This window comes from Alligator sinensis, unplaced genomic scaffold (genome assembly GCF_000455745.1).
Source record: "Alligator sinensis unplaced genomic scaffold, ASM45574v1 scaffold196_3, whole genome shotgun sequence".
Taxonomy (NCBI): Eukaryota; Metazoa; Chordata; order Crocodylia; family Alligatoridae; genus Alligator; species Alligator sinensis.
This window is the reverse complement of record NW_005842264.1, coordinates 1552542-1565577: the sequence shown is the minus strand read 5'-3', so window position 1 is coordinate 1565577 and position 13036 is coordinate 1552542. Positions and strand designations below refer to the sequence as shown.

General features: G+C 40.4%; 1 protein-coding gene across 4 annotated transcripts in view; it reads left to right on the top strand.

The window, feature by feature from the left end:
- ASB4 (ankyrin repeat and SOCS box containing 4) overlaps window positions 1–12596 on the top strand; it is a 28569-nt gene extending 15973 nt beyond the window's left edge. The window contains exons 4-5 of one of the 4 annotated variants that reach the window (XM_025209022.1): window positions 858–971; window positions 6618–12596. In XM_025209022.1, the coding sequence (XP_025064807.1) occupies window positions 858–971; window positions 6618–6692 (189 nt within the window). In that variant the 3' untranslated portion in view covers window positions 6693–12596. The other 3 variants (XM_025209024.1, XM_006027743.3, XM_025209023.1) reach the window with 3 other exon arrangements.
- The last annotated feature ends 440 nt before the right edge of the window (window positions 12597–13036 follow it).

The following is a 13036-nucleotide window of genomic DNA, read 5'->3' as shown; positions in this document are numbered from 1 at the left end:
TTGTAAGGTCTGTTTTCCTGACCTCTGATCATGCGCGTGGCTCTTCTCTGGACTCTCTCAAGCTTCTCCACATCCTTTTTGAATTGTGGGGCCCAAAACTGGATGCAGTTCTCCAGCTGCAACCTCACCAAGGCTGGGTACAAGGGGAGAATGACGTCCCGGGATTTGCTTGAGAAGCATCTATGGATGCAAGCCAGCATTTTGCTCGCTTTACTAGCTGCAGCATTGCACTGCAGGCTCATGTTCATCTTGTGGTCAATGATGACCCCCCAAGTCTTTCTTCTGTAGTGCTAGCCAGCATAGCACTGCCAAGCCTATAAGGATGCTGCAGGTTTTTCCTACCAAAGTGGAGAACCTTGCATTTTTCAGTGTTAAACACCATCAGGTTCATGTCCGCCCATTTGCTGAGCCTGTCCAGGTCAGCCTGGATCGCCCTCCTGCCTTCAGGTGTGGATGCTTTGCCCCAGAGTTTGGTGTCATCAGCAAACTTAGCCAGTCTGCCTCTGACTCCAATTTCTACATCATTAATAAAGATGTTGAACAATATGGATCCAAGGACAGAGCCTTGGGGGACCCCACTGGTCACATTTGCATTCATGAGTCCAACCCTGGTATGGTCCAATAGCCAGGGCTGTTGACTGGGGACTGAGAGACAGTTATTTCTACTCCCAGACTCTGGAACTGATCTGCTCTGATGTGGGGCAGCCATTTTCTTTCTTTCTCCCACCTTTATTTGTCTCTCAGTGATTGTCTTTTATTATGGCTTTGCACAGTACCCGATGCAATAGGGCACCATCTCAGCTGGGACCTGTAACTGCTACTGAAATGTAATCATCAGTGTATATTCCCTCTTGCAGGTGTTGCAGGCCTGTCATTCCCACCCAAAAGCTGTTGAAGTTGTCATCAATTCATATGAGCACATCAAATCAACGTCCAAGTGGAAAGCTGCTATACCTAATGATGTCTTTGAGGTAAGCCTTTAAAATATACTATTGACTAATAGCACAAAGTTTGTATCCCTCTCGTATCTGCCCAGACAAAGAAAAGTGGTTATGATTACAGATAAGGCTTCTGAGACACTAATCCAGATGAACAAATTGAGTATGTTCTAAAATGGGCTGCTCGTAGAAATAAAGAGAAGGTTCTAAATGATTTGTTTCTGGATTTGCCAGGTGTGTGAATAAGAAACATATGACTGGAAAAGATCTCCTGGGCCTCCTCATTCACAGGCAACTGTTTATCCAAGAATCTTCCAAATCTCCACTTTAAACTATTACACACAATAAATATACTTATTAACCAAAAACACATTTTTTTTTTGCTTTGCAGAGGCACCAGGATTTCTATAACTCTCTATTCAATGTGTGCAGCAACTCACCACGGTCACTCATGCATTTATGTAGATGTGCTATTCGAGGGACATTATTCAAAAGATGCCACAGAGGAGTCCCTTTACTTACCATTCCACCTTCATTGAAGAAGTATTTACTTTTGGAGCCAGAAGGAATAGTGTATTAAGCCTCATCAGAAAAGCTCAGCAATTTTATTTGTGACAGAAATCTGTGGACCTCCACAAATGTAGAAGGCAAGCCAGAGATCTTGGCAAAAACCAAACAAAACAACAAAAACCCTTCTGCAAAGGTTCTACTTACAACCAACTGCTGCTTGGCTTAGGAACAGATTGGGGTTTACTGGTTAGTCTCAGTCTAACCACTAGAACTTTTTCCCAGTAGCTCTGAGGAGTCTACAATTAAATATTTGCACAATAGATATAGTGCTAGGAAAGGCTTTTAAAGCTGTCTTATCAATCAGTGCCAAGGCAGGATTGCTGTCTGTAATATATATGTCAATACTTTGGTAGAACAGGGCTTCTTCCTTTTCTCTTCAATTACTATTATACTGCCTATGGGATATCCCCCTTTGGAAGCCTTTCCAAATTTTCAATACACACTGCTTTTCTATATTTTATCAGTATAATATTCACCAACCATCTTAGGAAGAAGAAAAAGAGTAGCAACAGAAAAATCTCTCCCTTTTATAAAGGCCAGCTAACTCTTTTCCGAGGAGGAAACCAGCCAAGGGCTTTGAATCATACCCATAAACTGCAAGACAGTATTTTCAAGATACTTTCATGTGGCTCTACACTGAAACAGATGTTAGTGTATTGTCAACTGTGCTATGTATCATATCATAATATTCTTTGTCATCATAATATGGTTCATTTTAATTACATTATTGTGAGAATAAAGCAAACAAAAAAAGATTAGCAGTATTAAAATTAATATTTGTATGTATTGATAGTATTGGAGTGATGTTGTAGCTGTTAAGGTCCTGGAGATATGTGAGGGAAGGATTTTTGTTGGTGATATCTTTTATTGGACCAACTGTATGGTTGGGTAGCTTGTCTAAGTTTATCCCAACCATGCAGTTGGTCTAATAAAAGATATCAGCCACAAAAATCCTTGCCTCTTTCATACTACTCTGTACTAAGATTCATGCTTGTATCTCATACATCAGAGCTGTCCCAATTCTGGACTGTGGGTATGTGGGGGGAGAGGGGGGCTGCAAGTCACATGGGGCACAGATTGCAGGGGTCCCTCGTTGTGTGTATTGCCTGGGAAGCTGGGCAGCCTGGCTTTCCTCTGCCACAGGAGCAGCATGGACTCACTCCTAGCCACATATGCACAGCTCCACTCTTGTGGCGTGGGCAGCTCAGATTTCTCCTTGCCATATGTGCAGGGGCCTCCCACTGCACAGTCCCACCCCACCATGACCCCAAAAGTGGAGGCAGGAAGCGGAAGCAGGAGGAGGGTGGGAGAGCCTGGACACTCTAGTCACCTATGCTACTGGAGTGGTGGGGGCAGTAGCAGCTAGGTGGGAATTCAGGCAAGACCCCGAAGTGTTAACATGAGCCTCCAGTTGGACAGGTCTGCCTGGCATTGTTCACAAAACCTGTACAATGGAGGTGTGTTCTCCATCGGTCAGTGATCAGCCACTGGGGGGGAGCCCCCCCCGGTCAGCAGTTGCCTGCTGGTGCCCCCCAGAGTCAGGAGGTACCAGTTGCCCATGTTTATACACATACCTTTTCATCCTGCGATGTGCCAGAGATCCACCGCTTCGGAGCAGACTCAATTAATCGTGTCTGCTCTACATGCGAGCTGATGTGCACTGTGTTGTGCCTCATGCAGTTGTATAAGCGGCGAAATGCGCAGTGCACAGAAAATGGTGGCAATGCACTTTTGAACTAAAGCACCTTCTATGTGATTTAGTTCAAAAGCCTGCTGCTGCCATTTTCTCAGCGCTGACGTGCATTTTGCCAATTATATAACTTTTCAGAGCACCTAGCATTGCAGCACTCACATGTGTTAAAATGCCCTAAGGCTAGGTACAGACAGTCACAAAGCCCAAGGCGGAAGTGTGTTTTTCTGTAAGTGGTGTAGTTTAAATTGCTAGCAAACAGAAGATACATTCACCCTTGGGGGTGTGGGGTGGTGGGAACTTAACTGGGTTCTGCCATTTTTAAACCAGTCTGTGTGCACCAAATTTCTCTTCTGTTACACATATAGATCTGTTTCCAATCATTTATACTGGTAAAAATGTAATGTCTGTTCCTGGCCTACAGTTATGTCTATAAAGGCACAAAACGCTTGTGTAGAGGTAGCTTAAGTTAACAATTTGTGCTCTAGATCTAGAACTGGAAGCAGTATGATCAGGCACCCCAGCTAATTAGCTCTCCTTAGAAATAGGGCTTCTTAGCTCTGGAGCAGTATTGTAGTACAGAGCACTAGGCCAGGTGGCTCAGTAAGTTGCAGGTATCTCAGTAAGTACTCTATTATTCCCTTTGCTTCAGTTTCTCTACCTGTGACAATGGGAAAATAATCCTTGTCTGACAGGGTGTCATGAAAATTAATTAATTCAAGTCACTGAAGCACTTTGATGATAAGCACTCTATAACAACAGGCTACGGACTACTTGGGAGATGGCGGTTTTTCCTGGCTATGCTCTCTGCAGGAAGTTGCTACTTCTGATTGTATTCATTCTCTTCACCCCAGGATAACCAGATGGATTCTATGGCAGAGTGAGAGCACACTATGTTACAGTATGGACAGTAGTAACATGACCTACAAATACAGCAAATCCTGATTTTGTCGGTTTGTTTCAATCACCCTGGGTTTTACCAATCATTTTAGACTGGAAACAAAAGGGAACATGGTAACACAGGAATCCCAAGGTCCAGTTGCACCTCTGACTCTTAGCATTATTTCTGTGCAACCGATCCCATTACATGCTGGACATTTTCCAGAGATAGAAGAAGGGACAAGGTACCTAGTTTCTTGGCCCCAATTGCTACATCTGCAAAATCTATGAGTAATCTCTTAAAGAGACATTTTGCTAGTTTGTTAATATTTTAAAGCACCTTCATAATAGAAAAACAGTATAAATACGGACTAATTATTAAAGTACTTAGGTCAAATGACTAAGTTACCTTAAGCTACTGCAATAAGTTCCCAGCTTCCAAATGCCTGAATTATATATTTGAAGGTGTCTTTACTGTAGGCCTAATTAAAAAAGCATTAGCCTGAATAACTTTCCTTTCATCTATTGTGAATGAGTGGGAGCTTTGGCTCTGTGCTACAGGAGAAACTGGGAATGCTGGCTTGTTTACATGCAGTCAAACTGTAACTTTGGTTGTTATTTAGTATTTTCTGCTTCTAGCAAAGAACTATATAGTGAACAATGATGACTATTAAATATATTCCCCTTGTGAATAAAATGATAACTATGCACGTTCTAGTGAGAGTCTGTTGGCATCCTTACTCATTTAAGTTAACCAATGATTTTTGAAAAGTCTCAAAGATACTGAGTTATCATTAACCCTTTCACAGAATAGCACTTAGGTGAGCAGTCTTTTTCAGTGTTCTGTTCTGTTTACCTACCATCTGAATAACCTGTGTGATGTAGCCCCACAGAGAAGAAAATGGCTGAAATTTGCCTCAGAGAGCATTAGAGTTTGAAAGAAGAACTGCAAATATTATGTTGTCTAAAAATAAAGCTTTAAAAGGAATGATATCTGTGCCAAATGAACATCAGAGAAAGAATTTGCAATAAAAGGTGTAAGATAGACTCATTTTTAAAAAACAAGATTATGTATAAATCTGTCACTGGGTGGGCCTTTACTATTAAAGTAATTTCTTGTTTGACCCAAGTACTTTAGTAAGAAAAAGACAGAATTTTATTTTATTTTAAATTATTTTATTTAAAATGCATTTCTGTTTTAGTTGGTTATGGAACTTAAATTCTACATCTGGAAGGGGGAGGTCTAAGGCAGAACAATAGGAGTTTTTTTGACCTGTCATAGTTAGGGCTGCCTTGCTGAGAGAGAAGAAAAAGGGCTGTCACCACTGCTCCTCAATTCCCTCCTTTCTTCCTTCTTTGCAGTACACACACTTATTTTTTATTCTGTGGGCACACAGCCCCAGTACTAAGCTTTGTACCAAGCAGGTGCCAGATTACAGCCATTGTGGTAGCTGACAGGGAACACAGTAGGATCAGGTTGATTATAGTCATAGGAATTTACAAGATGTGAAAAACATCACTATCACATAAGAAACTGATTGATTCGCTTTAATTACTTTCCTGGTTAGAAAAAACAATGGCAAATGAACGTTATTATTTGTTACCTTATACCATTCCAGGAGTTTGTTCATTTCTTTTTTTTCCATTCTGCCCTTCTACACACTTGCTGGAAACTCCCAAGTCACAGTGGTACCTGAACTTGGTTGATTTTTGTATCTAGTTTAGACATTACCCTTTATTGTTTATTCTAATTTCCTGAAATTCCTAGAACTTGCCAATTGTCACACAAATGCCCATTCTTACATAATGTTAGAAATGAAGCCTCAGTGAACAGAATGGTGCTGGGTGGCACCGTGGCAGGAAAAGGAGGTAAAGCTGTTCACCTGAAGTTTGTGAGGGCATGGTCTATATGACAAATGATTGCTTTTCAATGGCTTAGTGGTGGCTTATGTGAAAGGAGTTGCTTTTCCCATTTGGCTTCCCAGCAGAGATACATGTATATTACAAAAGTCTCTATCACAAACAACAGCCTAACTAGAATATCTATAGTTTCGAGTCATGAAGGCTAGATTATGCTTTTTTTCCCTAGGATGTAAGCACTTGCACACTAGGGGCAGATATCACAATATGTGACTTACAATGGACAAGAATCAGAGGAAAACAATCTTCAGTCATCATTCTTATAAAAATTGCATATTAAGCGCTGCATTTGGATCATTACCCATTTGCAATGGATAACAGCAGCATGTAGGAAATGCATGTTCTTGTGGGATGGTAGGTGGCAATCGTTTCATTATCTACATTAATACAGACATGTCTTTTATAGGGCACTTTTGTAAAATTTATGAACTCAGACCCTTGATTTTGTAATGTCTCTGTGTTGGTGTACACTTCTATCTGTGTGGGCTCCTTTGACTCATCCACATGATGTAGGTCAGGGAACAGGGAGTCTTTGAGGACAGTCTGTCTAGCTGCATTCAGGACTGCATTTTTCTCTGAAGTTTTTTGTTGTTTTTTTTTAATGATTCATATTTGATCAGCATTTAGGTCTGATGGTGATGAACCTGAAAATGAACCCAGGTCAGCTTGTCACTACCTACTGGGGCCATTACTGATAATGCTGCTTGTCTAGTGCCTATTGTGACACCGTACTGTGATCAGAAGGAAGAGACTACAAAGCAGCAACTCCAGATACTTGGGGAAATGGTAGCCTAAAACCTTGGTAAATTCTTGCTAATTCTCTTGACTATCTAACCATCACTAAAGTCTTTTCTAACCACATATAAAGTCTTTTCTTAAAAACCTTTGAAGTTCATGCTTAGCACAGAATATTCTTTTGATATTGGCACCTACTCAAACACTGTGAAAGCACTGGGTTTAAGATATCAAACATAAGGAGCCAATTTTGGAGCCGATTCACATTGTATAAAACAGCATTGAGGTCATTGTGGTGGGAGGGTCAGAGAACAATGAATGTACCACAAGTGAATAAATATACTGCATTATTTCAGAACTCATATTTTATTAAGATAAGTGGTTGCCTACCGCTGCTATTGTTTCTACTGCTGTTCCAGAAGGGACTACCAATGCACAGCAAATTACATGAAGAAAAGACAGTGTCTATGTCACCAATTTATCATTCAAACAGAAACTGGACTACAAATCTGACCACTGCTTGACCAGAGATATATAGTGAACATACTCTATTAAGAGTATGGTGGAAGATAAAGGAGTGAGTAGGGATGTTTAAAGTGCATCTGGTTAGATATAGATCATGATTTTTCTGTCACCAACTATTTTGTAAGTGCTCATTTCAGGAGAAATCAAGGGCTGGATTTTATTCCATCTGTTATGCACTGAAGCTATGGTCAGGCATTGCATTTATAACACTCCTACAAAAAGTGAATTGGCATCCATTCAAGCTGTTTGTAACACTACAAAGATGCTCAAAGTGCCACAGAATATTGTCACTTTTAATGAAAAACGTCTTCGTAGGGCTATGTTTTGCAGGACTACATGCTATATGTAATACTACAGGGGTCTCTAGAACATCCAGTATCCCACAGTCCTTTGCTCCCCCCACCCCCCACAAGGGATGGGAAGGGAGGGAGAGCAGCTGGCTTCCTGATAACCCATCTAGTGGCCCTGCTGGGACCTTAATGCCACTGCTGCTTAAATAATCCTGGGCAGAACTGGAACTCTTCAAGTGGTTGTACCAATTCCCTCACTCTAGATGGTGATGTGGAGTAGGATTTAGTCCCTAGCATTTAAGGAGGAAAGGGTGGATTCATAGGGCACTTGTGTAACAATTATTGACTTATCAGAGCCTTGATTTTCAAATGGCTCTGTGTGGGTGAATACTTCTATCTGCTTGGGCCCCCATTGACTCATCCATACAATATAAGTCAGGGGAGCAGGGAGTCTTTGACATGAAAGTCTGTCTAGGTACATTCAGGAATGCGTTTTTCTCTAGCCTTTTTTTCCATGTCATGTTTTTCTAGTTCAGGATACAGGTCTCAAACCTATGACTGAGCCCAACACCTTTACCACCTATTTAGGATGGACAACCAAATACTTAAGTAGGTATTTCAGTGTGTCTTGGTCTTTAGTATCACTTCTGTAGAGTAGGGGGAAGGGGACATTTCACAGCAGCCTTCAACATTTTGAAATTTGGTTCTTCATTACAATGTAACTGGAACATATTGAATATTTTTGTAGGAACAGAACTGCATTGATTTTAGATTGGGGAAAATGGAGTTTGTTTGTGTGTGTGTGTGTGTGTGTATACCTGTGCACATATGCATGCATGTGCATGTGTAGCTAATGATATGGGAGGTCCACATCTTAGCTCTTGCTCTGAGTCAGAGCAGAATTTTTCAGCTCTGACCACCAAATCTTTTCACTAAATGTTTTGGGTTAAGCAAGTTTTTTTTTTAGTCAGAAATACTTCAACCAACTCTAATAATCAGTTCCCTTACTTTCCCATGCCAGAATTTTATAGCTAGCCACAGAGTTTAACAGAAACTCAACTTAACTTATCTTAGTATGAATTCATGTAGATCTCAGAAGGCAGCAACTTTGAGGCTATCTTGGAGTGGATGTTGGACATACCTAAAATACTACTCATTAAGGACTTCTATTCCTGTTGGAAAATGACAGCCATCTTAGCTTAGTTTCGGGGAAGAAGTCTGTCCTAGCTTACAGGTAGCCTCACAACCTCAAATGATGGTTCACAGGCAATAGAGTACCCCATTCCAATTCTCATTAAGCCACCAGGCTTTGCTACAAACCCAGATGCCATTTGTACGCCTCATCAATGCAGGTGACACCATTACTGGGCAGTGGTTCTTTCACCTGCTTCTCCAGCATCACCTGCTTATAGTACCTCTCTGCTTTCTACATTGGCTAGATGGGACAATCCCTATAGAAACTACAGAATGGAAACTGATTCAACATCAGTACCAGAAATATAAAAGCCCATGACAGAACATGTTAACCTTCTTGGACATTCTTTAAACAAACAAACAAAAAAAACTTTAAAAATACCCCAGGTGGAGCATGAAATTGTGGAACAAGAAATCATCCATAGACTGGATTATATCAACTATGGTCTCAGCAGGGACTATGGATTCTTATCTTATTACCTGAACTAGCTGTTTACTCTGGTATTAACTGCCTTGTTCATCTCAGTTAAGATAAACAACTCAATATTACCTCTCTTGGCAGCCTCCCCTCCCCTTATTCCTTTCCCTTCAGTATAAAGTCTTCTCTTTTTACTGAAGTAGGCTATTGTTAACAAATGTTCAAGCCTCTCTGAATCAGTTTGTTTTTAACAATGGATGAAGTTACACATAACGCTTTGGTGTGGTCTGGGTTCCACAGACCACACCAAATCTGCGGAATGTGAAGTGGTGTTAAAATTAGAACGTGTTGTGAGAAGTCATACATTAAGGGTTAATACTATTTCTTGCTGGCACAGCTCTGACTCACCACTACAGCTCTGGCAAGTAGGGGCATGGCTAGGAGCCATCACTGTTCTGGGTGGTGGTGTAGGTGGGGAGAGTGCATCCTGGGATGCTGGAGGATTACAGATTGCTCATTTTATCTCCATGGAGCAGACTGAAGTTACCCTAACATGAGCTAGGTAGCACCATCCATAGTTAACCCTTGCCTAAAGCTACGTAGCTTTGAGATGCTTGGAGCACAAGTTAATGACATTTCATGTGCGGATACTTGCATTTTAAGCGCCTTTAGTTTGGTCTAAATGTAACGTGTAACCTCAACCTAAAGGTGCCACCCTGCATGCCTTCTACCTAAAATAGTAAGAGATCTTTGGCTCTTGTGTTGGGGAAGACAGGAAAAGCTTCTCTTTCATTATCACAGAGTTCAGCTCATTTATATTTTAGCCACTTTTCCTGCCACTATTATTTCAAATTTAGGTAAGACTTTTGACAAAGTTGGTTTCCTTCTGGAACAAACTTCTGTAAAATGCATACACAACACTTAGCCTTTAAGACTGGAAGAGAGAATGAAATAGTCCAGGGTGTTATATGGTTTATGCTATTAAAATCTGTGGAACGCAGAGAAACCAGACAGACACTAGCTTTTCAGCACATTTACAGAGCTCTTGATGGTACACTGCTGCTTTTCTGAAGTGTTGTGAAGTGCAGACTGGCTGGAAACAGCTATATTTCCATTTACTTTGAGAATATAGAAGTAGAATCCCCTTGGACTCACCACAGTCTGCTCTTCTGTTAAATGACAGAACGGAACATGCTATTAGCAGTGCTGCCAAAGCCTGGCTAGAGTCTGACACTTTAACCTCTCTAAGAATTATATGAAGGCACTGGAAAGATCTACCACAGTCTCTATTTGTAGAGCGGCAGGGACTTCTAGTACAGGCAATGAGTGGGTCATAAAAGATTGCTATATAAAGTAAATGTCACACTCAACTGTCTTGCTGCTCAGAAATGTGTTTGTGACCCCTTTACTAAGTGTAACTCAAGCTTTGTAACATACAAAGAGGAAAGGTGAAGATGTATATTATGTATTCTAACAATGTTTGATTTTATCATAACAGCATATGGCATTTTTGAGTTGCTCTTAATGCTGTGTGGGCACCCTAAGCATTATAGCTGAACTACAATTAAAGATTCTGAAAGAAGATCAGGAGTGTTTTATGGTATTTACATTGCTGATAGACTTATGTGCTGCTATTTAAAGCAAGGACTGACCATGGGGTTGATAGGACCCTTGCTAAGTACTCAAATACTGATGTATTAGAGCCTTGCAACAATGTAATTGATATGGCTTTGTCAATTGCCACTGTGAATAGCTTCACACTTTATACTTTGGAAAAAATGCATTACACATGTGGCTACTTGCCTGAAAATACCATGAAATAAAACTGGGAGGGGAGGTACAGTTATAATTCATTTGAACCTAAACATCTTTAAGCTTTTCTGTACCGGTTCAATCTGACCTTACACAAGAACTAATTGGTGTGAGACAAAGCGGGGAAAAAGCAAAGGTATAAATATTCGATTCTTACAATTTTAGCAGCAACAAACAAAAATATGAATGTGTGGCAACATTCTCAGAAGGATAATAAAGCGGTAGTAATGTTAGCACAACAGCTTTTATCCATGAGTGGTAAAGCATTTGGCAAGCCATGAACATTCAGGTAACGCTATATATATACACATCACTGACATCCAGCCACCACTGGGGTAGAGGGCAGCACCCAGGCAGACAACAGGCACATATCTTGCTGTAGAGCAATGGGGGGGAAGATGAATAATAGGAATACACTAGAAATTTTGACATCCATGCAGAGCACAGCTGACCTTAGCTCCTAAAATTTTCTCTTTAAGACTCAGGCAACTAAACTAAATTTATCTACTAAGCTGAGTCAACCCTGCCATAATTCAAACCCTTTGTTTCTCAGCATTTAAGGACTAAGTTCACCACTGAGGAAAATGTAATCAGTTCTAGTGTTTGACAGAATTGAGCATGCTACTTTTACAGTCTGAGAAGGAAGGACATAATATATTTTACATTTATTTTTGTTTCCTAATACACCAATGGTGGTGAACCAGTAGAGTGTTGAGAGTGCTGTCGACCAGAGACAGATGGATAGAAGTGGAGTACTGTGTATACTAGTACCTCATTCAAGGCTTTTGTAGTGTTAGTGGTCTAGAAATTTCCTTCATTATTTTTCTCTAGATTTGATTAGAAATTCATTTAGGAATTTAATAAATCTATTTTTATTGTTGTCCAATAGGTTATTTAACAGAATAATTTGATTGATTAACATATCCATAATATTACATGTTTTCTGTAAAATACACTGGATTAAGGGTCATATTTTATGCATGAGAACTACAAATCACTGAACTTAATTAATGAGGTTTATTATATCATTACTTTGATGTAAATATGAAATAAAATAATTGATGTGTTTATAGTGTATACAGTGTAAAAATGATTAACTAATGTAACTAAGAACAGCATTTCTCACATTCATATCACTAAGTGTTGCAAATACATCAGAGGACGAATCTAGTTCTAGGTTTGCAAGAAAGATAACTTAGAAAGATAGCCAGTCAGCAAATAATTCTAGTACCTAGAGTATTTACCCACCAAGAAAGCTTATAATACATAGGCATTTTGTACCAAAAACATCACTGGATAAAATGCATGAACAGTTCAGGGAACTAGGATCAGAGCTGAGGACATCCTCTCCCAAGTAAATGCCCTCATTAGTGAAGTGCAGGGGCATACTTCCTCTTGTGCTCTCCTGCCAGCCTCTTGACATTTGCAGTCTTTCATGGAAAAGTGCTGTAACCAATAGGCTATTACATAAAAAAAGAGGCTAGTGATGGTCTTACCACCCACTCTGCTTTTAAAACAAAGTAGCTCCAGTGGCTTCGCTTTGTGTACTCGATGCTGTTCATAGATTCATAGATTGTAAGGCTGGAAGGGACCTTGGAAGATCATTGGGTCCAGCCCCCCGCACCAAGCAGGAAAGATAACTGGGGGTCAGGTGACCTCAGCAACATGACCATCCAGTCTCCTCTTGAAGATTTCCAGGGTAGGCGATTGCACCACCTCTGGAAGGAGCTTATTCCATAGTCTGGACACCCTGGCTGTGAAGAAGTTTTTCTGTTAGTGTGTATTGGGCACATTTTAAGCATGCCCATAGTATTGGGGTTCTCAGCAGACTTAGGGACAAGGAATACTTATTTTGTGAATTCAGAAATGGCTTCAGATATGAGATTGGTGGTGAGAGGAGCAGTTTGGATAAGATGGCAGTGTCTTTGGTTGTCTGCAGTAGCAGAACTTAAGAAGTCTAAACAATTTAATAGTAAAATCTCAGACAGCTACAGACTCTCAGGTACCCCAAATGGTTGGCATTTTTGTGGATCACTCATTCAGACTTCAGGGCATGATTTCTGCC